We start from the raw sequence: 25,438 nt of genomic DNA on the forward strand, positions 1-25,438 counted from the left end.
TGAAAACTTATTTTGAAATGCATGATTTAGAATTTGACACTCCGACAGAGATTTTCAGTAAGAACGATCATCATTGGGGATTTGATAGTTTGATTTAAACTCTATCAACTTTACAATTTGCCTATAAAAAATTGGGCTTAATATTGACACAGATTTTCAGTAAACGCGATCATCATCAAGGATTCGATTGTTTGATTTAAACTCTATCAATTTTACACTTTGCTTATAAAAAATTGGGCTTAATATTGACATAAGATTGTACATTAACATTGTCAAGTATATCCTGCTTATAGAGAATTAGGTTCAAGAATTATAGTGGTTAAATTTATTTAAATATTTATTGACACTTGATTTTGAAAATAGATCGCTCCAATTAATTATTCAATCAACTCGATTATCATCAAGGATTTAGATATTTGAAATATTTATGCTTCGAATTTATTTGAATTTTGATACTTGATTATTTATAAAATGTCAATATGGTCAAATGCAATCCTTATGAGGAGAATGGTCAAATTAGATGATTTGGACTTGCAAAATATTATACTTTTCATTTTGACATTATTAAAATTACTATATTCGTCGACTCCAATCCTTATGAGGAGGAGAACTCGAAAAATTGAGTAAGACTCTTATTCATGTTTTATAGATAAGTCTGCCGAATTGAGAACATGCATAGTTTGATTATCCTTGATTTGATTTCAAAATAAAAACTTTATAACTTTAAGATAAACATAAAATTTTAACAAAAAAGAGTTGTACACTTTTCAAAATGAGAGCAATTTGAGTGAAAATCTCGTTTGCACCCGCACAACATTCTCATATTATTTCATGTTTAGACATTTAGTCAATTTAGTGGAGCACATGTGAGTATCTTTAACTTAATTTTAAATTAACCTGCACAGTAGTCTTGAAATGAGCAATTTAAGCATTTTATACATTAGTTGGAGCACATGTGGGCATTTAATTTCAAATATTGGATATTAATATAATTTTCCATGTTTTAAAGCAAGTTACATGGTTTTAAGCATAAATTGGATTAATAACTACTTTAAAAGTCACATGTAAGACTAGAAGTTATATAAATTCATCTTTTTTAAATGAATATATTGATGCATATAGAGGTTTACAATAAGCTTTTGAAATACCGTCTTCAGTTCGCTTGCCAATACATAGCTAGCGATATTTTATTTTGAAAATATCATTGGATTTTATAGATATAAAAATCCAAAAAAACATTCCAAATTTTAAATATTTGCGTACCATAACTTTAGAATGCATGCAAAATATTAATTTTTAAGCTTTTTCCATTTTATGTCCTCTTGGATAATCGAGTTGTGGATTCGGTGGTGATACTTGTTTTGAAAAATATCATTGGAATTTATGATTATAAATATAAGAAAAAATATTCAAAATTCAAAAATGTTAGCACAATACCATAACATTAGACAACATGAAAATTTTTTCATTTTAAATCTTTAACTGCCTTCGGTCCTCTTGCATAATCAATTTTCTATGAAGTCAAAGTTTAGCATTTAAAATGATATTTATGTGCTTAATTACTCCCAATTTATTTATTTAAATAGATCACATAAAGATGCATTTTCACTAGGACATAATTTTTTATATGATCATTTTCAAACAGAACAATAGCTTGCAATTTTACTCGAGCTCAAATCAAGAAAAAGCCCAATCACATTAATCGATGGGTTATTAAATTCTTCACAACTATTTACATATCTCATGCACATTTGATTTTATTCTTTTAAAATGACTTGAACTACAATCTAAGTAGCTATTTTGTATCTTATAACATGCATTTTGTTAGTTCAAGTTTAGATCATTTTGAAAGTCTTCACATTTCAAATTATAAATTAATTTTACAAATTAAAATGATCAATTTTAAGTTATTTTACAAGTTCAAAATGTCTATATTTTGAGTTAATCTAATAAATCAAAATGATCCACATTTTAAATCATTTTAAAAGTTCAAATAACCCAAAATTTTAAGACATTTGCAAGTCCAAATCACAGGAAATTTCAGCAGACTCCCAACGTTATTCACACTTAGGGGGCTGCATCAAGGGTGTCTAGCCTGCCCAGCTGCCTATAAGACACACTGGTCAGTATCATGAGACACTGTGGCAAGAAAAAAAAAGAAAAAGAATATTATACTCTCTTCAATCTATAAGACGTAAATGGGTCTTCAATCGTTACTTCAGGGACGACAACGATACCGACGATTACTCTAAAGAGAAAGGGAGAGCAAGTATGAAGGATGAAGCATCATAAAGATGAGCTTGTCGAGATGACTAAATATGTGATATCTGATTGGTACTCCAAGATATTTGTTATCAATAAAGACTGTTAAGTGTGAAATGTGGATCCTCAAAGAGAAGATTCTCATTAATAATTCTTATAATAGATGATAACTTAGAGAGTCTTCTAAAATATCCCACCAAAAATCAACTTCAACATCTTAATTCAATTTTAATTCAAACATTTCCTTCAAAAATCTGTGAATCCATTAAAAGTACATTTGAGCATCACATGAAACCAAATGTCATGTGAAAATGTCGTTCAAAGATCCGTGTGTAGGAAAAATAGAGGAACAAGAGGCAATGGAGATTGAGAATGTCTATATGATTGAGCATATCGACGAGTAACTTAGTCAACTTTTTCTACCATCCCTGACACTACAGAGATGCACCTATTGTTCCTCCACAAAGGCAACAACGCTAAGACAGATGGAAAAGAACATTTTGATCCCCTCTCAAAAGGTGAACCGGAGAAGGAAAAAGAACAAGAAGAAAAAGAGAGACATGTATATTGATTGTTGCTCCAGTTAAAGCACAAAAGTAGATGTATAATCAAATTAAAACAAAGTTGTGGGCCCCAAAAGTTCATTCTCCGCAATTTGAATTTCGATGACCCCCTAACGCCATCCCACATAAGGAGTTGCATCAAAAATATGGGATTGCACATCATGCTTCGAAAATCATGTATAGGTAGTGTAAACACAAAGGCTTGATCTTCAACCCTTACCATGCTACAGAAAAACATATATAGATTATATGCATTAAAATTTGTACACATTTCCTTTCGCGTTATGAAAATAACATAGAGGTACTCATATAAATATCCCCGCTATGCCATAAAAAGCGTGTATAAAGCTTACCTGCAACGTTGCGAGCATTGTATATGAGTTTCACCCCCACCAAGCTATGAAAAACATGTTTAGAGTTCTGCTCTTTATAAAAAAAAGATCGCAATCGGGATTTCAAGAATTTTTAGTAATGAATTTTATACTTTTCTGCATATGGTCAATCATGAACAATGGTGTTGATGAAGATGATTCGATGTTTGATATCTCACTTAAAACATCTTCCTGTACCTAGCAATGCTGCTGCTGGAGCAACTTTCAATGATAGCAACTATCCACAAACTAAGGATGGTCATTACAGACATCTTTAAGTTGCTTGAAGTGGTAACACCCCTTCATATACTTCAAAATGCTTCGCCACTTGAATCGACAAGAAAAAACCAATCTTTGTCCAAGCCTTTACTTGCTATCGCAACATTTAAAGGCATTCCAACAGCTAATTAAAAGTTCAAATTTTGGGGTTTATAGGCAACAAATCTACCAGGATACTCCGAACCTTTCTCATCGATATCTCTGTATACTTCATCTTCTTTCCTTAACATTCTTCAATTGATTTCCTTCCTATAAAACTACACTGGCCGCATGATAAGCTCAAAAGAATAATCTTTGGCACAAAAACTCCATCACCCTAACTCAAGTCAATATACCTCCACACTTCTTTGTAGACCCATGTCTTCAACTTCAAGGAGATTTCAGACATTAAATTAATGGTTTTCAAAATCTTGGACTAACCAAGACAGATGATTCAATGGATTTAACTTCAGTCCACGTGCCTTCGATGCTCCTTTGCTTTACACACGGCTGAACTTGATGCTATATTCATCATCCCGCTTCCACCATGACTCCTTTGCACATCACTAGCCTTGCCAATACTTTATCTAATGAAGCTCTGGTCATGGCTCCCTTGCGTGCAGTTGAGGGTTTCAAGATTTATGTAGGAGCAGCAGAGGATGAGGCGAAGCAACTACTACGTGAAGCAGTAGAAAAGTTTGTGCTCGTGAGGTGGCTGCTCAGCGATGTGAGGTGGGTTGTAACCTGGAGCAGGTAGGAGGAAAATGAGGCAGATGAGCTGCAACTTGGGTGGTCACGCGAGCAGGGGGTTGTCAGGCAAGATGGGCGCGTATTCAAGCAAAGAAAAGGATAGATGAGTATTTGGGTGCCAAATACAGCAAGAAAAGGAGGCCTTAGAGAGTAGAAATTTTACATCCGGAGGCCGGATGTCCGGAGAACGGCCCAGATGCAGCGAGGAGGGCGGAGGTCCGATTCCTCCCCTCCTTCGCTGCATCCGAACCTTTGTCCGGACATCCAGAGTCCGGATGTAAATTTTTTTCCTAAGAGAGAGTGCTTCTCTGGAGGCTGAAAACAGACGGGTTGTGATGCGATGCGCAAGGTGTTTTGTGGTCACCTAATGTGATGGAGAGAGGAAGGTGATCAAGGAGGCACATGCTGGTAGTGAAAACCAGAGAAGGGAAGAAGAGCCAACTGCCAGGGAAAGTAGTGAGAGAGAAGCATTTGATGTTGGGTTGGGTTGGTGTTGCGCAACAGAGGGAGGAAGGGTCAAGGAAATAATCTCATATGCCTGAGGGACAGCTCGACCTGGGGGTGGCTTCGTTCTTTATGCAGAGGAGCGGGAGATGTGAACCAAGAAGATGGCTGCAGGTAAGTGTTATTAGATTTTATTATTTTATCAATCTTTTTTTTTTCTATTAATATCTTCCTTTCTTTGATTGGCTGAATTGGACAGCGCAGGTACGGGCAAAAGAAAGGTGTGGGGTACCAGTAAGAGGTAGGGTAGCGATTTGGCAGGGATAGGAGAGATAAAAATTAATTTTTTTAACTTTAATAGTTACAATAATATGAAATTATTTTAATCTATATATATTATAAGATGACTAATTTATGTATATTGATCCAATCTTGTAAATCATCATTATTATTTCAAATTCATGCCATCGCCTTGAACTTTTTTGATGCTTCAATTTGCATGTCAACTCATGTGCAAGGACCCAACAATAACAGTGTCTTTTATGAGCAAATTTGACATCCTAGACATGCTCGTGTTATTGTTTTGTGAATGTAGCTTGTTTGAGCATGTTTGACAAACGTCTGATTCAATTTAAGCATGAATCACATTTCTTGCCCGCAATAGTTTATTTCTATTGTGTTTAACCAAATTGATCAAGAAATGACTTTTTTTAAATAGATTTTGATGCTTCAGACACATCAAAGCATTTCGTTTCATAAACAAAATTGTTTGAATCACTTCACCGACCCCACTCAGTGGGATAAAGGTTTTGTTGTTGTTAATTCGGAGGCTGTCGAAAAATTTTGTCTCAACTCCAATGACGTCGCATTCAAACAGTGTCATTTTTACCATATTCACTCAATTCATGTTATGGAATCAATTAAAGTATAAAAAAATCGATCAACTCAGCACCCAGAAAAATGATGTGTATGAATATGAAGATGCAATTGAAGTAGAAGAATTATACCACAAACCCCATAACTACTCCATGCAATTAACAAGCATCCTGTAGTGCTCCAGTTAACCAACCAACCAATTAACTGAATTCACTCAAATAAGTGAATATGCAATTCAAAATTCATGCTAACTTTGAAGTTTAATTATAGAAATCGACAATGGCACAGAGCCTCAATTTAATACTAGTAACCAAAACAAATTTTCAAAGATGAAAAAAAAAGATCCTAACATACCATTTACAAGTAACTCTGGGGATAGTGGCCATTGCATCCGAAACTGGACTTTATCATTCAGTAACATACACCAAATCTGCAAAAAAAACTGAAATAATAAAAAGTTCAGTTTAAGAAATGCAAAGCAAAGTATTTGGCCATCGACGCACTCACCAAAACTTCCTCAATAACAAACTATTTATCACATATCCTCACTCAAGCAGGATAACCATACACAAATAAAATCTTGTGTCAAGGCTATGAAATCACTATAGTCTATGAATAGAGGAATTTTGATAGTTCAGATAAGGCCTTTTCCCTTTCATGGGCATCGTGTCCTCCCCCATTCTTGCACTTCCATCATCACTTCCTCCACATGCTCCACCCTCACTTCTCCTCACTTCCTCTCCCGGTTAAAGCTGACTTACTCTTCCTACTACGTTCTACTTCTTTCTCCATGCTTTAATCTTCCTCCCCTTGAACATTCTATCCATAGTCTCATTCTATTATATTTTAAGCTCAACAACTTGAGACATTACCAGCTATTACTAACATAGCATGGTATAGATAAGTCCTTGGTAAAGTAAGGATTAACAAGTTTAAGTTGGGTTCGGGAGATAAGAAGAATAGCATTGGTATGAGATGTGCTTTAAGAAAAAGAAAAAAATGTATGCTTGCTGACAAAACAAACACTTAATAGTGCATGTCAGGCGGCAAAACAAAATATCAAGCATACAATACTGCTTTGGATACTTGGACAATAGCCTATGACGTACTAGGCATATCATCAACATCATCTAATTTAATGTTGTTGTGACCAAACTTCTCAAAAAGCTTTATATCATCATACAATAATATTGGGACACTTGAGATATCAATTATACAATGCACTATGCACACAATGAACATCATCAAATTTAAAACATCAAAGAAAGTAGTCTGGAATTGTATCCATGGACTAATTATTATTCCATTTTAGAAAAAGAAAATCATTCATGAAGTTGAACAAAGAAAATTTGCTAAAACAAAATGTTCATTAAATTTATGGGAGAGAGTAATTGAACATAGGTTACGTAGTGATACAAAATTTCATAAAATCAGTTTGGATTCATGTTTGGTAAGTATTCTATGGAAGTTATAAATTTATTAAGAGGTTTGATGAAGAAGTACAGAAAAAGCAAGAAGGATCTACATATGATTTTGTTGATTTAGAAAAAAGTTATGATAAAGTTCCAAGAGAAATACTTATGAGAGTTCTTAAAAAGAAAGAGGTTGGTATTACTTATATTCAAATCATTAAAGATATGCATGCTAGAACTATTACTTGTGTTCGAACACAAGGAGGATTGGCCAAGTACATTCTTACTTCAGCTGTACTACCTCATGGATTGGCTTTAAACCCATATCTTTTTGTTTTAGTCATCGACATTCTTACTGGCCATTTACAGAAGGACGCACATTGGTGTATGTTGTGCAGTTGATATCTTTCTCGTAGATAAGACTAGAAAGAGAGTTAAAAAAACTTTAACTACACAGGTCAGCTTTAGAGTCTAAAGGCTTTCTTTTGAGTAGATATAGAATTGAAAGATACTAAAATAACCCAAATAATAATAGAAAAATCAAATATTATTGCTCCATTTAAATTGAAAATTACAACCAAACAAACAAAAATAGGAAATAGCAACAAACATGATATACAATACGTGAGCAAGTCGGTAAATGGGCTGGACAATAGGAAAAGCAACAGTCAAATGCGGTTTTGCATGACGGTGGCGGAGCAAGAGGGCTGAAATAGCAGGACAACAACAACACTCTACTGTTTTGGTCAGCAGCAAGGTGAACTCTATATTTCTGGAAGGCGATGACAAGGTGGAATAAATTTGGTCAACAACAACTTTCTTTCATTCATTTTTTAAATTATCACCCAAACATCCAAATTCATGATAAAATCCAACTCTTACTTTTCTTTTTTATCAAATTCCCAATATTACATATGGACAAACCTAACATGAATAAATTTGTAAAACTATTGTGACTTCTAGAATTCCGTGTGGGGCAGAATTGAGTTGGGAGGCAACAACAAGGTGGAATGCTGGTCAGAAAGGCATCAGAAAGAACGCTAGTTCTGGAAGGTGGCAGAAAGGTGGAAGCAAGAATTGTTGGGGTTGGAAGGGGGCAGGAAGGTCAAAAGGAGGATAGGGCGGCTGCAAGAAAATAGTATAGAATGTTGACCTTGGGTAGCTACAACAAGGAAAAGAGTGACCAGGAGCGATGTGGTGAGGATGCAAAAGGGATAGAAAAGATAATCCCATCCCGGGAGCGAGATACAACCAGAGCACTACTTGATCCTTAGATACAACCCTAGGCAGGAAAACAGAGATGTTGGTGGCTATCTCGGACAAACATATGACAAAAACAAACCCTTAACTCTCACAAAAACGAATAAATAAGAGTATGATAACTAGGAGTGGGCCTAAGGGAATGACCAACACTCCATAGCAGAGAAAAATTTGGAACAATTTGGTCTAGGCAAGCGTATGAAACATCTGCTTTCCACACGGGTAGTTCTGAATGGTATGACACGCGTCAGTCTCCGGAATCGGTGGAGTTTCGACCTCATCCGTCGAAGCTTATGTCTCCTTGTAGTATAGTGTCTGGTCGGTCACATTGAAAGTCATGAAAATAATGTAACCTCAATGTAAGTCAATCATGCAGGCATTATCATTCTAAAACATATCCAAATAAAATAAATATTCATTCTCTTTGGACATAACCTGAGTCGGAGTTGCATATGAACATAGATTCTCACAAAGTAACTCTTGAGCCATTAAATTAGTATGTTGTCTCTCCCACTCCTTGTACTTGACTGGATGCATCTCATAAACAATTTCATCTAGAGAAACAAACTATGGAATGAAATTTGTGGTATGTTAGACAACTCTCAATTACAACCACTCAGGGGGGGCCCTTCTTCTTCTTTGGAAGAACTTGGATCCAATTTTAGAATGTTCTTTCCTACGAAACCCCTAAGATGATTTCCAACACTGGTTCATCCCCCATGTCTGACCATCGATCAGTGGATACACTGTCGAATTGAATTTAATACTCAAATGACTTCATATTATCTTTTAAAAATAGCTCAAATACTTCTCATCTTTGACATTAATAGAAGCAACTCAAGAGGTAGGTTAGACAATGAAAATTTTGAAATTCTCTTATCAGAGATTGACATATGTCTAGTGTAGATTTCTCGAGCTCATGCCCATCTTAGACAACCAATGATACTCTTGTTGGAGTCTCTCTCATGGGCACAGCTTGAATGACCTCCATCTCTCCATCATCAGTTAAAAGCCGACACTCCTTTGAGTTCTCACCATCTTCAGTGTCTATTGTGTCTCTGTTTATTTCTTCAAAGGTTCCCTTAGTGAAAAAGATCATTGTCATGTTTGGGCAATTGGATGCATTGCACCCAAAATCATGGCGACTGACGCACTTTCTGGCTGGTATTGATTTGAGAATGTTGGTCGGCTCCACCTATTCTTCACTTTGACTTAGCTTCTCCTCATGTGGGATCTGCTTGGATGCTCGACTGGGTGTACTCTTGTCGTTTGGTCCTAGTATTGAACTCTATACGTAAGATGTGGCAGCCACCTTGTGATATTGCCTCGAGAACATGTCTTACTAGTAATGAGCTGGTAAGTACTTGTGTAGTATCTATCATTTCATCTTAGACAAGATAATGATTTTGTTTTTCCCTTCCCTCCGGATTAGGTGCTTTAAATTTTCCCACCATAACAATGCGATCTTCTTTAACTTGATGGTGACAATATTTACAATCATGCTTGGTGGGATGTCTTGATACTCAAAGACATGTTTCATTGCCTGGAGCCACTCGATGAACTCCTCAATATCCATGCAACCATCAAAATATGGCAAGCAATCATGCACTCCAAAATTCTAACTTTTAGAATATTTCATGCCAACTCTCCGAGGAATTGGTTGTCATCACTAGGAACTGCTCTGTCGAAAAGATTCACTTTATCATCTCGATTTGATGAATCAACTTTGTGGCTACAGGTGACCCTTCTGTATTGTTTCATCTCGAAGGTAGTAAGCCTCTATTGCAGTTGAATGACTTCTCACAACATATTTTCCATAGAAATTTCTCGGACATCTCTTTGCGGATTTCTTATAAGCGGAACTCCGTCATTTCTACCCGATCCATTTTTCGGCAACTGTCCATTCGGTGACGACGTTAGGGTTTAGATTTAGGGAGGTGGAAGGTGTATGGGTTGATTTAGGTGGGAAAAAAATTTGGGTGGCTGCTTTGAAAAAACAACAAGGAGAAGGTTTTTTGGGTGGAGTTTGGGTTAGGTAGTAGTGGAATTTGGTAAACCTGGGATCGGAGGCTAGCTCTTATACCAAGTGATACCGGAATTACCAAAAATTACAATAGAAAAATCAAATATTATTGTTGAATTTAAATAGGAAATTATAAACAAACGAAAATAGAAAACAACAACCCGACAAACAAGTGATTAGGGTGAATTTAAGGTGATGGTGATGGCTATTAGGGGCTCGAAAAGGTGGCAACAAACTAGGGAAGTGGAGTAGGGGGCGGGCACAGTAGGCACATGCTGTCTACGGGCGGCAACAAGCAGAGAGGTGGGCTGGATAGCAAGAAAGGCAGCGGACAGATGCTGTGTTCTGGGCAGCGGAAGTGAAAAGGGCTAGAATATTTAGACAATAACAACACCTTACTGTTTTGGGCGACAACAAGGTGGAAGGGAGGAGCGTTGGGTTGGAAGGCGACATCAAGGTGGAACGCTGGATCAGAAAGGCAGCAACAAGGCGGAGCACTGGTTCTGGAAGGTTGAAGTATGGTGGAAGGGAAAAGCGCCCGGTTGGAAGGCAGAAACAAGGTAGAAGGGGAGGACAAGGCGGCTGGGAGGTTGGTGACTGCAGAAAAACAGCATTGACTACTGTTCTTGGACGGCTCTCATGGGGGAAAAGAGCTACCGAGAATAATGTGGGCAGAATGTAGAAGGGGATATGAAAGATAATCACCACCTCGAGAGCGAAATACAACTGAAGTACCAATCAACCCATGGATACAACCCTAGACAGAAAAACAAAAATGCCAGTGATTGTCCCGAACAAACAGAAGGCAAAAAGTAACCCTAGACTCACACGAAAGAAAATTTAAAATAATAGGATAACTTAGGAGTGGGTCAAATGGACTAGCCAACACTCTACAATAGAGAAAAACCTGAACCGATTCGATTCAACAAAGCAAGTGGAATGCCTACTTTCTGCGCAGGTACTTCTGCATGGTACGCCCCACATCATTGAATACATGGATTGTCATTTTAGCAATAATAGATTTAATGGGAATTCTAACAATGGGTGATCAAGTTATTAAAAGGAGTGAATATAGATATCTCGGGTTTCTTGTTCAAAGTGATGGTGAATAGATGGGGATGTTATTAGTAAAATTCAAGTTGAATGGTTGAAATGGATGATTGTGTGATATAACGGTTCTAAGGAAAATTTTATAAGATTGTGGTGACACTTACAATGCTTTATGGAGCAAAATGTTGGCTTGTAAAAGAAAAACATAAAATTAAGTGTTGTTGAGATTAGAATACTTAGATGGATGAGTGGCTTTACACTTAGAGATAAATGGCGAAATGAATATATTTGTGAAAGGGTTGGATTAGCTCCAGTTGCAGACAAGGTTAGATAGAATCATCTTAGATGGTTTGGTTACATTAAACATAGACCATTTGTTGGCCCTGCTAGGAGAGTAGATGGTTTAGATTTGACTCATGTTAAGAAATGTAGAGGTAGGCCTAAAAAGACTTGACCATGTTGTATAAAAAATGATCATCTATTAGAATTAAATAAAAATATGACACTCAATATGACACATTGGAGAAAAATGATTCATGTAGCCGACCCCAGTTTGTAAGATAAAGGCTTGTTTTTGTTATTGTTATATCTTAAATCTCCCTTGGGAAATACTTTTAAGGAGAGTTTGTGTTGAATGTGCTCAAAGGTTAAAGAGAAGCTACATTTATATCTACATAACACAATTATGCGTGTAGAAAATAAGAGAATAGAGAAAACTCTCAACAACTTTTTATTTTTCTTAATTTATACAAGAGATGAAGTATGCATATATATATATATACACACACACACACACACTTAACAGAAAGGAGGAAGAGAAGAGAGGTTGCGTCTCTCACAGACGCTGACTGCTTCGTCATCCTCCCTTCCTTCAAACGACTGGGGCAAGACGTCGAATCTCAGGCCGCGTGTGGGAAGATAGGATAAAGCAGTTCGCGTATGTGCCCTACTGCATCAAAGCCGTTCGTGTCTGCGCCCGACAGTTCGCATCTGTGACTTTTTGTTCGACGCTAGCGGCTTTCTGCGACGTCGTCTTGCGTGGTTCGCACGGCTTTGTTGAACTGAGGTTTCGACTCTTCTGCAATTTTGTCTGTGACAGCGCCCCGACCTCTTCGGCCCTCTGCCCGATTTGCAAAGCTTCTGGATGGAACTTCCTTCTTCAGGTGGTGAACCTGACAAAACCTCATTTGTCCACGTTGTGGGTAATCCTCAAGGAGAGACGGTGGTCGTGTTCCTTTCAATTTATAAGGAGAATAGTGATGGTACAGGTGGTTGCCCCTTCATTAAGAATGCAAACAGGAAAAGTGGGAAAACAATACTTTTTTTTTTAGAGTCAGAAATTTCAACCTTGACCGACAAATTCAAGTTTAATCTCATTGGGAAATTTTGATGACCTCAAATTAACAGGAAAGTGAAAAGTGTGGCTCATGGATGGGAGACAAATTTTGATTCAGTTAACCGTGCTTGAAGACTACACTCGGATTTTCTACAAAAAGCTCGTATTCTCTCCAAAAAATATCTTAACATTGTTGGTAAACCTATGAAGCTACTCAAGTGGTTTCCTGATTTCGACCACCAAAATCATGAAACTCCCACTGTACCGGTATGGTTTAGTTTACCTGATCTCAAGTTGCATTTTTTTCACTATCAAGTTCTCTACTCTATTGGGGTCATTCTTGAGGATCCTTTGAAACTAGATCTGTCTACTTTCAACCTAACTAGACTCTCGGTGGCCTGAATACTTGTGGAAATGGATATTACTTTATCTGATGTTACTGAAATCTGGCTAGGCACAACCCATAATCGTTATTGACAACAAATCGTCACGGAGTACAGACCCCCATATTGTACCCACTGTAAGATGTTTGGTCATGTCCTTCATAAATGCCACAAGTTTCATCCAAATTTGAAATCTAAGGTTCAAGTGAATAAGGATGAGTCTAACCCCACAGCTCTAAACATTTTAGTTCTACCTGGGGAGGATACTACCAGACAGGTTGTGTCTATTGCCCCTGAGGAACCCTCTCATGACACTGTTGTTACTGTTACTGCGAGTGATGTGATGCTGACACCTTCAAACCCCATAAAAAACAATACTGATGGACTATCACCTACAAATGATAGTGTTCATACTGATAATCAGGAGAGCCTCATAGCTCCACTTCTTCAGGAAGTATCCGGTGTAGAGGCAACTCATACTTCACATATACTAGAACATATTGTGGGTAATACATTGGTAATCCTTCTGCTTCAGTTCTACCACAGCATCACACTGATTTTTCGGAAGAGGAATGACAGGTCTATTCCAGGAGGAAGAAGAAGAATGAAGACCGACTCCAGCTCGGAAACATATTAGATGATACATTGGTTACAACTGGCAATGACAATCATCTTACCAGCTTATTAGCTTGCTCCTACCCTAGAACAAGAGGCAGAGGCAAGACCAAATTAGGTCATTCTTGAGCCACTATGTATTTCAGGACTATTATGCTTTTTATTTTAATATCAAATGTATTTTTCTGGTTTTTTTTTTTTCTAGTTTTGGAACTAAACAATTTGTGTTTTTTGTGTGGACAGGGAGTCATGCTTGGGCCCTCCCACACATTGTATCTTGTATCTTTCTTTCTATTTAATATATTAGCCTTTTAGGCTTTCAAAAAAAAAAAAATATATATATATATATATACACACACACACACACACACACATCTTCAAGAGCAATAGCAAAATAGGAATAAATTAAAAAAGAAAAATAATAGGGGTCGGCAACATTATAAGAGAGCACAAGAATTGCAATCTAAGGGTCATAGACAAATTGATCCAAAAGTTCAAGACCTTGATTTGTGTGCCTAAACTTCTTTACAATGATTGGAGAGTAATTGGGCCCCACAAAAAATATAAAGATCTACTATTCCAGGTTTGCTTATAATATTTTTTGGATGTGAGAATGCAGATACGTTTGGTAAATATGTCGATCAGTTGATTTCCTATAGGCAAATACTACAAACTAGTTTAAGTTCCAATTTCTCTTTTATGAAGTTCCTACTAACTTCAACATGATTGGTACATTCATGTTGTATTGGGTTGTGCGAAGTTGATTGTCGATTTATTGTTACAATATAGTTTCATGGGCTCTTCCCATTTTTTAAAAGTTTTTTTTTTCTCATAATAGTCATCTCTTGTAGCACACATTTTGTTTTTGAAAGGGCTCTAAAATCTTGATGGAGGATTAATATAAACTTCTTCAACGCCGCCATATAGAAAAAAAATTGTTTATATCATATTGTTTTATAGGTTAACCAAAATTTACTATTATGGATATCATATGCAAGTAGTACTTTTACCGCAGAAGAAAATATTTTTTTATAGTAAATTCTATATGATTGAGTATATCACTTTACTGTCAATCTTATTTTGTATCTTTTTAGGCTCAAGTTTGCTTTGAATTTTATCATGAAGATCCATTTTCATTCTGCTATCTTCTTTTCTTTTGGTAGTTCAACAATCTATCATGTATGATTTTTTAGGACTGACATCTCTACTCTCATAGCCTCTTTCCAATTTATGCTTTCAAAGTGTCTCAAATAAAGTTTGTGGAATAAAATAGAAATGACGTTAATGTTTATTAGAAAACTTTATAAAGGGGAAAATTTATGAAACAAAAAGTATTGTGAGAGAATACAAATGAATAGTAGTAGGCTGGTTACTGTTGCCCGATAACGATTTTGAGTCCTGAGCTTGCTAAATACTTCAGTTGAGCTTATTGCATAAATTTGAAGAAGAATGGCTACTATAAGACTTGCATTTGTCGGATTTTGCGCTTCAAATGTGTATATTATTAAATTTATCTTCAAGTTGAGAATTCTCCCCTTGAAGATGAATTTAAGTAAAAAATATGAGTTTCATCGAAAGTAACATCCATTGAAATGAGAAATCTCTTTTAGATATATGAAGTCACTTGCACAATTATTGAGTGACAAAATATCCACTTTAGGAGCTATCAGATCAAAAATTTCCTCCTATATTATTTATGGATATGAACATATGTAATATATACAAAAATTTTAGAAAGAATTTTTTAATAAGTTGTTTGTAGGAAAGAACTCAATCAGATAATTTAAGGAAATTTTAGAATTAATCACTATGAAGGTACTTTAATTGATTAAAAAGGTAATGGTTACAACTGCTTCATCCCAACGTTATTTTGGCATTTGATTGCGGAGAAGTGTCCCAGAGGCCTCCCAAAGATTACAATATTTTCTTTCGACCACTCATTTTTTTTGAAAGTATCAGGGCAAGAAGATTGGTGGATAATACCCTCTTTCTAGAAAAAATGATGATGTGTGGTTAAAATAATCATGAGCACTATTAATCCAAAAAAAAATTAATGTTAGAGTTTAATTGATTCCTTCTCATGACTGCAAAAATTAGTGAAAAACTAACATCAAATTTTTGTTTGCTTAAATATGCTCATGTCATTCGTGTGTAATCAACAATAAAAACAAAAATCAACGGCTTCCAATATTGAGAATTTTTTAGAGTCCCCATATATCATAATGAATTAACACAAAATGATAAGAACATTTAGAGTTACTTTCAGTAAATGAAGCACAATGTTGTTTAGTAATTTCACAAATTTTACAAATTAAAATCTTTAATGTTTGCATTATGAAAAAGAGAATGAAACATATATTAAATATTTTTAATATGGTGCCCTAATTTATAGTGGCGTGTCCTGATGATATTGGTGGTGAGTGGTGAAAGAGCATGATAGTTGATCTCAATTTTTAATAAGGTTTAACTCATCCTTTTCTCTAGCATGCCTAACTGTCTGGTCTTAGTGAGGTTATAAAAATGTAAACATCTATAAAGAATATAAATTTACCATTATGATAATTGATAAATTTGTGGATAAATAAAAAATTAACTATAATTTGTTGAATATATATTACATTAGTGATGATTAAGTTGGGAGAAATTGTGATGTCTCCATGTCTTACAATAGTCTTTAAATCCATCTGCATTTTTTATTTTATATTACTGGGACATGGTTTATGAATTTTAAATATAATGACGCGGTTTGTCAATTTATCAGTGGCTATTGAATCTAGCATCCATGAGGGAGAACTATTTGAAGCATTAAAGACATAAGAAATAAAAATCGTACCACATAAGCAAGATAGCAAGATGTGGATGGTTTTTAATAAATTGAGATGACTTCATAATTTTTTAATCTCTTCTAAGTTGAGCCCTTCTAACTCCACTGGGCAATATCTTTTTTATTTCCTTCAAAGGCTTGAGGCTTAATATGAAGCTTCGAATATTTATCTTCGATAAGCCTTTTCTTTTTGTAGTAGTTTTACCAAGGATTTATTTGAAAGAAAATTTGTTTGTTTTTTAAGAACATTTTGTGATAGAAAATCCCTTACCATGGGATTCAAACGTTATCATGGCAAATTTTTAGATTGATCATCATTGGTTTTCTTGCCTCTTCGGCCCATATGATAGAGAATATTTCAAATAGGGAAGGGAGACCTCTTTTTCTTAAGATTTGGTTTCAAATTAGGCCAAATTAATTATTGAGTCTTGTCATAAAATCAATGACTCTCTCCATAAATTGTTTGAGCATCAACACATTTTAACAACATGATAAGTTGAGATCTTTGGTTGTAATCCAACTACAACCAACAATTCTTGATGATATTTAAATATTCAATAACAAGAAGTTTATCTTATTTGGTAGTAATGAACTTTGTCTTCATTTCATGGATGAGTGCAACGTCTTTCACCATTGAGTAGGTTTGTTTAATTACATCTTAAATCTCTTTTGTGGTGGAGAAAAATATAAATGGTTCATTAATCTAAGTAGCATGATGTTCCATCATCATATTATGATTGTGGAATTAACTTCTTCCCAAAATACGAGCATTTGGTCTATAGGCTCCAGAAGTAGATCTATAAGGTGTTAAATCACTTCCTTTCTTATCAGAAAGATCTTCACAATTTAGAACCATTTAAAATAATTTTTCCTCTTCAAGCAATAAGATATTTATAATTCCTAGAGTGCTCCTTCAGTCTAACTTGCAAAATTAATCATGGGTCGATTCCTTTGAAAGAAAGTCAAAGAATTTAGATAAAATAAAGAAGAATTGTGTAAATTAAAAGAGGTTGGAAGCGAGAAACCATAAAATCTTAACATTGCTTTGATAAAAGTAGACAAATATAAACCCTCGAAATTTTTTATTTTTCTTATTTTATATAATAGAAGTATATATACATCTTTAAATAGGCATTATAAAATAGGAAAATATAAAAAAAATAATAATAATAAGGGGCCACACAGATTGCAATCTAAGAGCCATAGAGTAATTGATCCAACAGTCCAACAAGGCCTTGGTTCGTGTGCCTTAACTTTTATGCTATGATTGGAGTGTGAGTAGGCCTCACAGCAGAAGCTAGGAGAAATTCATCTATATAATCTTTTAGAGACTCGATAACATAATATTCTAAATTTATTCCACTTTTTTGGGTTTCGATGTATATCTCTACTTCCTTAACATACAATGTAACTTGTGTCTATACATAAGGCCTATGCTTAATAAGAGAGGCAGCCGGTGATAGATACTACATCTTCATATAGGAATTCAAGATATCATTTCTAGTAAATCCCAAAATTGTGCTTTTAGAAATAAGTAATTCATCTATATACCATTTTTATGAAACTATAACGCGCGAGTGAACTAAATGCAATGAAACTGAACCTGTAAATCATTATCAGGTCTCTGTAACAATTCTCTCTCTACTCTGGAGAGCGGATAAGTTTTGTCCACAGAATGCACTGGATTTGACCTATAAAACATGTAGAGCAATTAGTACCCCCAACCAAATGCACCGAATAGCTTTATCAGGAAAAGAACGCAATGTTCAAAGATGTCTCCAAACAATGTACACTATATGATTGTTATGACATCTAAAAGAAACATTTAAACAGGTTGCTCCACTGTTACAAATTGCTTCCCTTAAGACAAATGTAAAGCTCATGCTATGTGCCTCAGAGTTCAGAAAACTACAGAATTTTTCATGTAAATGACGCAGTGAAAACATAGTTTATTTATCAGAACTTATATAGGACAGATTTAGTAAGAGAAAAATGATTAAAGTAAACCCAAGATTATTTAATTGTGTCCATTTTAATCCAAGAACTTTCTAACTGTTCAGTTTAGTCTCTCAGCCAGCAAATAATAGCCTTTCTCAGCCTTTTGAAAATTACAAAAGTAGTAAAAAAAAACAAAAGCAGAAGGAAATTTCAGCCTTTTAAGTTGAATTTTTCAAGTTTAATTGAGATAATTGCATTGAACTGCTTCTTAGGTGATGAAGTTGTCATTTCTGTTACACCATGTTGCTTATAATTATCCTGGTGTAGAGTTTAATGTACTTCCTTTATTGAGCACAGACATCAATTAAATTGGATTAAAAAAAACAGTACCTTCATGTAAACAAACAATGCAATCATTATAATTAGATTACTCAATGTTTTAATTTATGCTAATTATATTTAACTTTATGTTGCGCTGGCATGTCTTTAATTGACATTAGTTCATATTTCTTAATGCACATGATGAGTTCAGTTGAAATAGATTCTAATGGTAGGCGCTTGCATCTGAAACATAAATTTGGTTTTTATTTTCCATTGCTCAAAGTCTGGTGCTTGAAGTCGAGCAGCTAAAACAGAAGAGACAAAATAGCTTTAATTAAAACATACATGTTTTATGCGTATGCAGTGAATTTGGAAAATAAATTTCTCGCATAACGTCCTATACACATGCATAAGAAGTCAGAAATTGCATAAACATCAGCCTCCCACAAGCAACTTCTACCATTCCAAACGGCTGGATACGATGTTGCTTATAATTATCCAGGTGTAGAGTTTTAATGTACTTCTTTTATTGAGCACAGGCATCAATTAAATTGGATTAAGAAAAACAGTACCTTCATGTAAACAAACAATGCAATCATTATAATTAGATTACTCAATGTTTTAATTTCAGCTACTTATATTTAACTTTATGTTGCGCTGGCATGTCTTTAATTGACATCAGTTTGTATTTCTTAATGCACATGATGAGTTCAGTTGAAATAGATTCTAATGGTAGGCGCTTGCATCTGATCATAAATTTGGTTTTTATTTTCCATTGTTCAAAGTCTGGTGCTTGAATTCAAGCACCTAAAACAGAAGAGACAAAATAGCTTTAATTAAAACCTACATATTTTATGCGTATGCAGTGAATTTGGAAAATAAATTTACCGCATAATGTCATATACACAAGCATAAGAAGTCAGAAATTGCATAAACATCAGCTTCCCACAACCAACTTCTACCATTCCAAACGGCTGGATACGATAGAAGGACCAAATAGTAAGAGTTTGATAAGTTGAGAGATTAACCAAATAAAAATCTGAGACTAAACCAGTCACACCTAAATAGTCTACAGAGAGCTTTGGTATTAAGAGGTTGTGAATCATCTTTGCCCATCCAAACTATTTTTGGGCCAGCTACTGCGAATAAATATTTCAAATATTTATTAATACAAGTTGAAAAATGCTTATTAAATTGGGCAAACCAAATCTATAAAACAAAAGAATTATTAAAAGTAAGAATTTGTTAACTTGAGAGACTAACCAAATAAAAAACTGATACTAAACTAGTCATGCTTAAATAGTCCAGGGAGCGCTTCAGTACTAAGGGGTTGTGAATCATCTTGGCATAATCTAAACTATTTTTGGGCCGGCTACTGTAAATAAAAATTTCAAATATTTATTAATACAAGTTGAAAAATGCTTAAAAAATAGGGCAAGCAAAATCTATAAAACCAAGGAATAATTAAAAGTAACTATCAATGATATTGTTAAAAGGTGAGGGTTGTAAGTCCTTCCAAAACTCAATTTTCAACTTTAATACTCTAAAACCAAAAATAGCCACAAAACTAAAATTCAATAATCAAGCAACAAAAGAAATATCAAATATGATATATAAAAATGATGTCATGAAGCTAGTTTTCAATTAAAAAAAGAAAATAGCAAAATTCATAATAGGCTTTCTGAAAATTTTCTTTGAGAACAAAGTAGCAATAGAAAGAAGATTTTATAATAGTATGAATTACCAAACACAGGCAAATCACCCCAAGGAATAAAACTAACTGAATGATTCTAGCCAATAGCTTTCCTTTATAAGCCCTAGGGGTGTAAAAAATTGCCCCAACACACCAATTTGATCTACCTCCAAAAAAAACCGGGTCCAGGCAGACCTCAATAATTTTAGAATCAAGTTAGATTCGGGTTAAAAATCCTAAACCGTTTAATTTTTCAGGTCGGATTCAGGTTAACAACCCGCTAACCCAAAAATAACAAAAAATTGACCCACAATTAACTTGAAATCGCACACTAGCCCAAAATTATCCCATGGTTGACTCAAATCGACCGGAATTTGACATCAATACTTATTATCCCTTATCTTAAACCGATTATACCATTCGGGTTCAGTTTGCTCAGTTGAAGGCGAATCATGTTCAAATTGGACTTTCTGAATCGTTTAATGTTCGGGTTGGGTCCGGGTTAAGGGTTTTGTCGAATCAATTTCAAGTCAGCCTTGAACTCAACTCACAAACCTGATTCGATGCCCTGAATAAGCCCTAACTTTTTGAAAAATGTTGGAGATAAAAAAAACAAATGACAAAGATCCAATAGCACCTTTAAGTAGATGTTATCAACATCATCATCCACATCAACTAAAATAGGCTGATTAAAGGAGGGAACAAACTTCAAGGGGATTCAAATTGTAGACCACTTAAATCAAGAACAACTGCCTATTTTACACCAAAAATAAAAGCATAATTTATATACACCCATATCATTCATCTTAGAAAACTACAACCTTATAGAATTTAATTTCACCGAGTTGCAAACCAGGTTGGGTCAATCACATAATGGGCAAATGACATGCATCCATCTTGGAAAACGAATACAAAACCCCCCCCTCCCCCTAGCCTATTCCCTAAAGCACTTGAATCCCTAGAACAACAACTGCCACCTCCTATAACTTTGTTGTTAATGTCCATCATAGTCCACCACTAGATAACATTTGGGAGGTAATGAGATAAGAAAGGAGCTAAAAACTTAAGAGAAACTCCAAAAATCTTGAAATTAAATAAAAGATGGTGACAATTATAAAAAGTTTAAATGATTTTGATTTAGGGTCCGTTTGGGGCAACTTTTTTCGAGCGGCGCGGCCCCAAACCGTGAACAACTAATGTTTCTCTTTCAACTTCGCGGCCGAATGACGCGAAAGTAAACGAAAAGCGGGTCGCGGGATCAACTCCGCGGCACCAGCTTTCGCCTTGCTATTATTCCAAATTGACCCCCGCGCGTTTCTGCCCTATACCCTGTGTTCCGCCAGCCATCTCGCCATCTCGCCTGCCCAACCCCTATTCCAAATTGGCCACCGCGTTGTTTCTGCCCTAGCGTTCATCTCGCCATCTCGCCATCTCGCCTACCCAACCCCGCGACCCTTGAGCTTTTTTCTTCCCCGACCAACAACGAAACCAGGAAGCAAGGTAGGTAATCGCAAACCCATCTTCTTCCCTTATTTTGAACCTCTCTTCGCCGCTACGTTGAATCACCCATGTGTTTCAACTTGTCAAAGTCGAACGACTACTCCCTGCACAAAAAGGCGTGTGGTTCGCCCTGCCCTAGCCTTTGCGATCCCAAGCCAGAGCACTCAACTTCTTCTCAATTGCACGAAGGATCCCTAGTGTGACAATCATTCTACAATATACAATACCAACAACTTTGTTTTCCATAAAGCAATCAGATAGGTTGATATTTAATTTGAGATGTGTTTTTTTAGAAGAATGCTGCCTCTCATATTTCCAATTCAGAAAAAAGTCACGATATTCTGACAAAAGATTTGGCCCTTCATTTTTCTTTTTATTTTCTACCAGGTTGAAGCTAACTGATATATATGATCTAGCTTAAAGGGAAGTATACAAATTGGAAAGCATTCTATGTATTTTTAGTGGTGTAAATATATTTTGTTATTATAGGATGTTGCATTCGCTTTTGTTATAAATAGATGTCTTTAAGTGAATAGCAAAAAAAGACAAAAAATGGAAAAAGTTTTCCTCTTTTAACATTGGCAGTAAAACTTGATTTCATTATTTATTCAAACTAAGGATGCTGTTATTGCAACCTCTATACTCATGGATTGATATTATGATGCATTCATGGCAGTTTTTTGGAATTTTGATATGTAACCACTAGTCTTTGTTTACTAATCTAGATTAATTTGGCTAGCAAAGGAAAAAAAAAAAAACTTTAGTTGGGAAAGCCTAGAAGCAGAAGGGGGACAATAAAAAGTATTTATAAATTGATGAAGTTGAGCTGAGCTAGTCTATGAAGGAATCTGGCCAATGATTTGTGGGAGCTACAAGCAAATGCTGGTCCACATTGTGGATGGTCCAATCCATTCCCAAGCTTATGTTGACTGCAAAATTACCTGAATCTTGATTCTGTACTTCTACATTTCCTGCTCTCTTAGATAAAGCAAGTTATTTCCACATCCTTAAAGGGCATTTATATACAGTACCACACAGTTCTTGATGTTTTATCCCAAGTATATCTCCATGTTTTGTTTTAGGATTGCTGAAGCTGAATGATATCTCTACTCTAGTTGTTTCAAACATTTCTTAATGCAGTGGGGAGTTAATTGCTGGTGTAGCAAGCGTTCATGCTGTTGTAAGATTTTATGTTGGGTTCATTTACATGCATACCCCTGAATTCCTGTTTATTTACATATCTATCACATATCGTTTGCAGGTGTAGCAAGTGCTCATGCTATTGGAAGAGAAGGGTAAGTTGAGGCTGATATTGGATGCAAGTGGAATGATAAAGGATGCGACACAGAGCTGGATTTGAGGTTTAGATATTTGATTGCGAAATTTTAATACAATTTTAATGTATACCAAACACTCAATGCTCACATGTTTAAATGTACAACACCAAGACATTCAAATGAATATACAGATTTTGTTAAGTTGTCTGTAAAATTTCTTATTCTTTACTACAGTAGTGCTGGAGATATTGTGACATGCACATATCTTGCACGAGTGCATCACTCTTTTTTTTCGTTATGTTTAAGAATGTATGAGGGCACTGATGATGATTTGGAGAATTGCAATCGTGTTCAACTGACAATAAAATTTATATGTTTCCAATGGTGATGATGTGGGTTCTTAGGACAGCCTAATGATTCTTAGGCAACCATTGCTGCCATGACCGGTTGAATACTTCTTATTTGTCTTATATTTTGGATTTTATTTTTATCCAGACCCTCATTTTGTTTCCAGCTTCTCATTTTTTTTCTTATTAGATTTTAGTCCTTCCTATAAGCTCTTCTATAAAATTGTTGCAGATGTAGTTTTTCAGTGGTATGGGAGAAGTGCAGTTGTCTGAGTAGTTTTTACTTATAAAATTGTTGCAGATGTATCCATATTTATTTATTTACAAAATTATTTGTAAATAGTAAGTCACAAATGATTGTGAACTCAGTCGTATATTTTTCACTTACAAGGAAGTATTAAAGGCATAGAATTATTTATCTGTAGTTGATGTGTTGTATCTTTGGCTTAAAACACATCATTAATGTCATCAAAATTTTGTTTGTCAGTACTGTTGTGCTGTAACTTGGCTTAGAATCATTTTGTGGTTATGCTGGATCATATTGATATATTTTGTTTCAGGGGAAATTATATCCATATCACATAATTCTTATTGATTTACAAATCTAACATCTAAAATTTCTAAAGAATAAAGGCATTCAAACTCTTTCCACTAGACAATTATAGTGAGAACAATTAAGACAATGCAAATCCAAATACTCCAGTGACAAGTTTAAATTAAAACAAAAAGTTCAGGATCACTGGATGATAAAGGGCCCACCAACGTGCAAACCATGGAGAATTTTTACTTGTCTTTGTTAGCTATATATATCATTTTTTTGGATTAAATTCCTCTCAATTTACTGTTATTTAGCATTATTTCAAAACCTTATAAAGGCCTTTCAATACTAGGGGGTTGGGGTCTGCAACTCTTAATGTGGTGAGATGGAAAACCCCCATTCTACTTATCCTGGATATTCCCCATTCTATCTATCTTGGTTTAGTACTACTCTGATGTGTGAGCATCACTGCAACTTTACTAGCTTGGTTTTTGGGTTGCTGAATTACTAATCAGATTCAACTTTCTTGGACACTTCATTGCTTGTAGTTGTGTTTATGTGTTCAATCTTACATTCCTCGTTTGTTTGTTTGGGCTATACGCCTTTGTTAATTGTAGCAAATGGTTTGTGCTTATTTTTGAATGAGACCTTTTTAATGCTTTTTTTTATTCTAGGAGTTGGGGTCTACAACCCCCTATGTGGCGAGATGTCAACCCCCTCTTACATGTATCATGGTGGAGGTTATTAGCATGGTTTTGTCTGGATGCTAAATTACCTATCAGGTTTCATCCTATAAGCTATTTGGGGTTCAATTATCTAGATTGCAGTCTGTATTTTGGAATGTTACTTCTATGTTCATCATTCTTGAGACTGTTCTCATACTATTTGGTTGGTTGGTTGCACATTTGTGGATGTCGTTTGGTGGGTGTCGGCCGTTTTATTGTTCAACTTGACTTTCGTAGTTTGAAAAGGTGATGATTTTGAGATTTTGAAGATAATTTAAATATAAATATAACTTTTTTTAAAGAAGTAACATTTTAATTTTTAAAATAAGTGAGACCAAACGAGTCTCACATTTTAAATAGTTTAGATGATTTAATACAATACTACAAGCAACATATTTATCCCGAAGAATAAATATATCACTTGTAATAGAGATTCAATCATCTAAACTAAACAATTTGTGACATCCGTTTGGTCTGCGAAATATTTTTATAAAAAGACCAACAAGTTCCCCTATCTAACATAAAAATTAGATAGGGTTTATTTTATCTGGGTTCCTGGTTCCCTATAGAGGCAAGCCCCTATAGTTAATTACATCTTAAATGATCGAAATCACTTAAGATATGGTCATGGGAAAATCAAATGGGAATGACTCAAAATAGGAACAATTATTT

The 25,438-nt window shown here is 35.1% G+C and overlaps 1 protein-coding gene across 2 annotated transcripts in view; it reads right to left on the minus strand.

The window, feature by feature from the left end:
* Positions 1–25,438, minus strand: part of LOC110024145 (E3 SUMO-protein ligase SIZ1) — a 111,077-nt gene that overhangs the window by 15,918 nt on the left and 69,721 nt on the right. The window contains exons 8-9 of one of the 2 annotated variants that reach the window (XM_020723929.1): positions 18,031–18,118; positions 5,879–5,966 (exon numbers count right to left, since the gene is read on the minus strand). In XM_020723929.1, coding sequence (XP_020579588.1) covers positions 5,879–5,966; positions 18,031–18,118 — 176 coding nt within the window. The remainder of the gene's footprint in view (positions 1–5,878; positions 5,967–18,030; positions 18,119–25,438) is intronic. The other variant, XM_020723930.1, reaches the window with a different exon arrangement.

The sequence above is a fragment of the Phalaenopsis equestris genome, unplaced genomic scaffold (genome assembly GCF_001263595.1).
Source record: "Phalaenopsis equestris unplaced genomic scaffold, ASM126359v1 Scaffold000250, whole genome shotgun sequence".
NCBI lineage: Eukaryota > Viridiplantae > Streptophyta > Magnoliopsida > Asparagales > Orchidaceae > Phalaenopsis > Phalaenopsis equestris.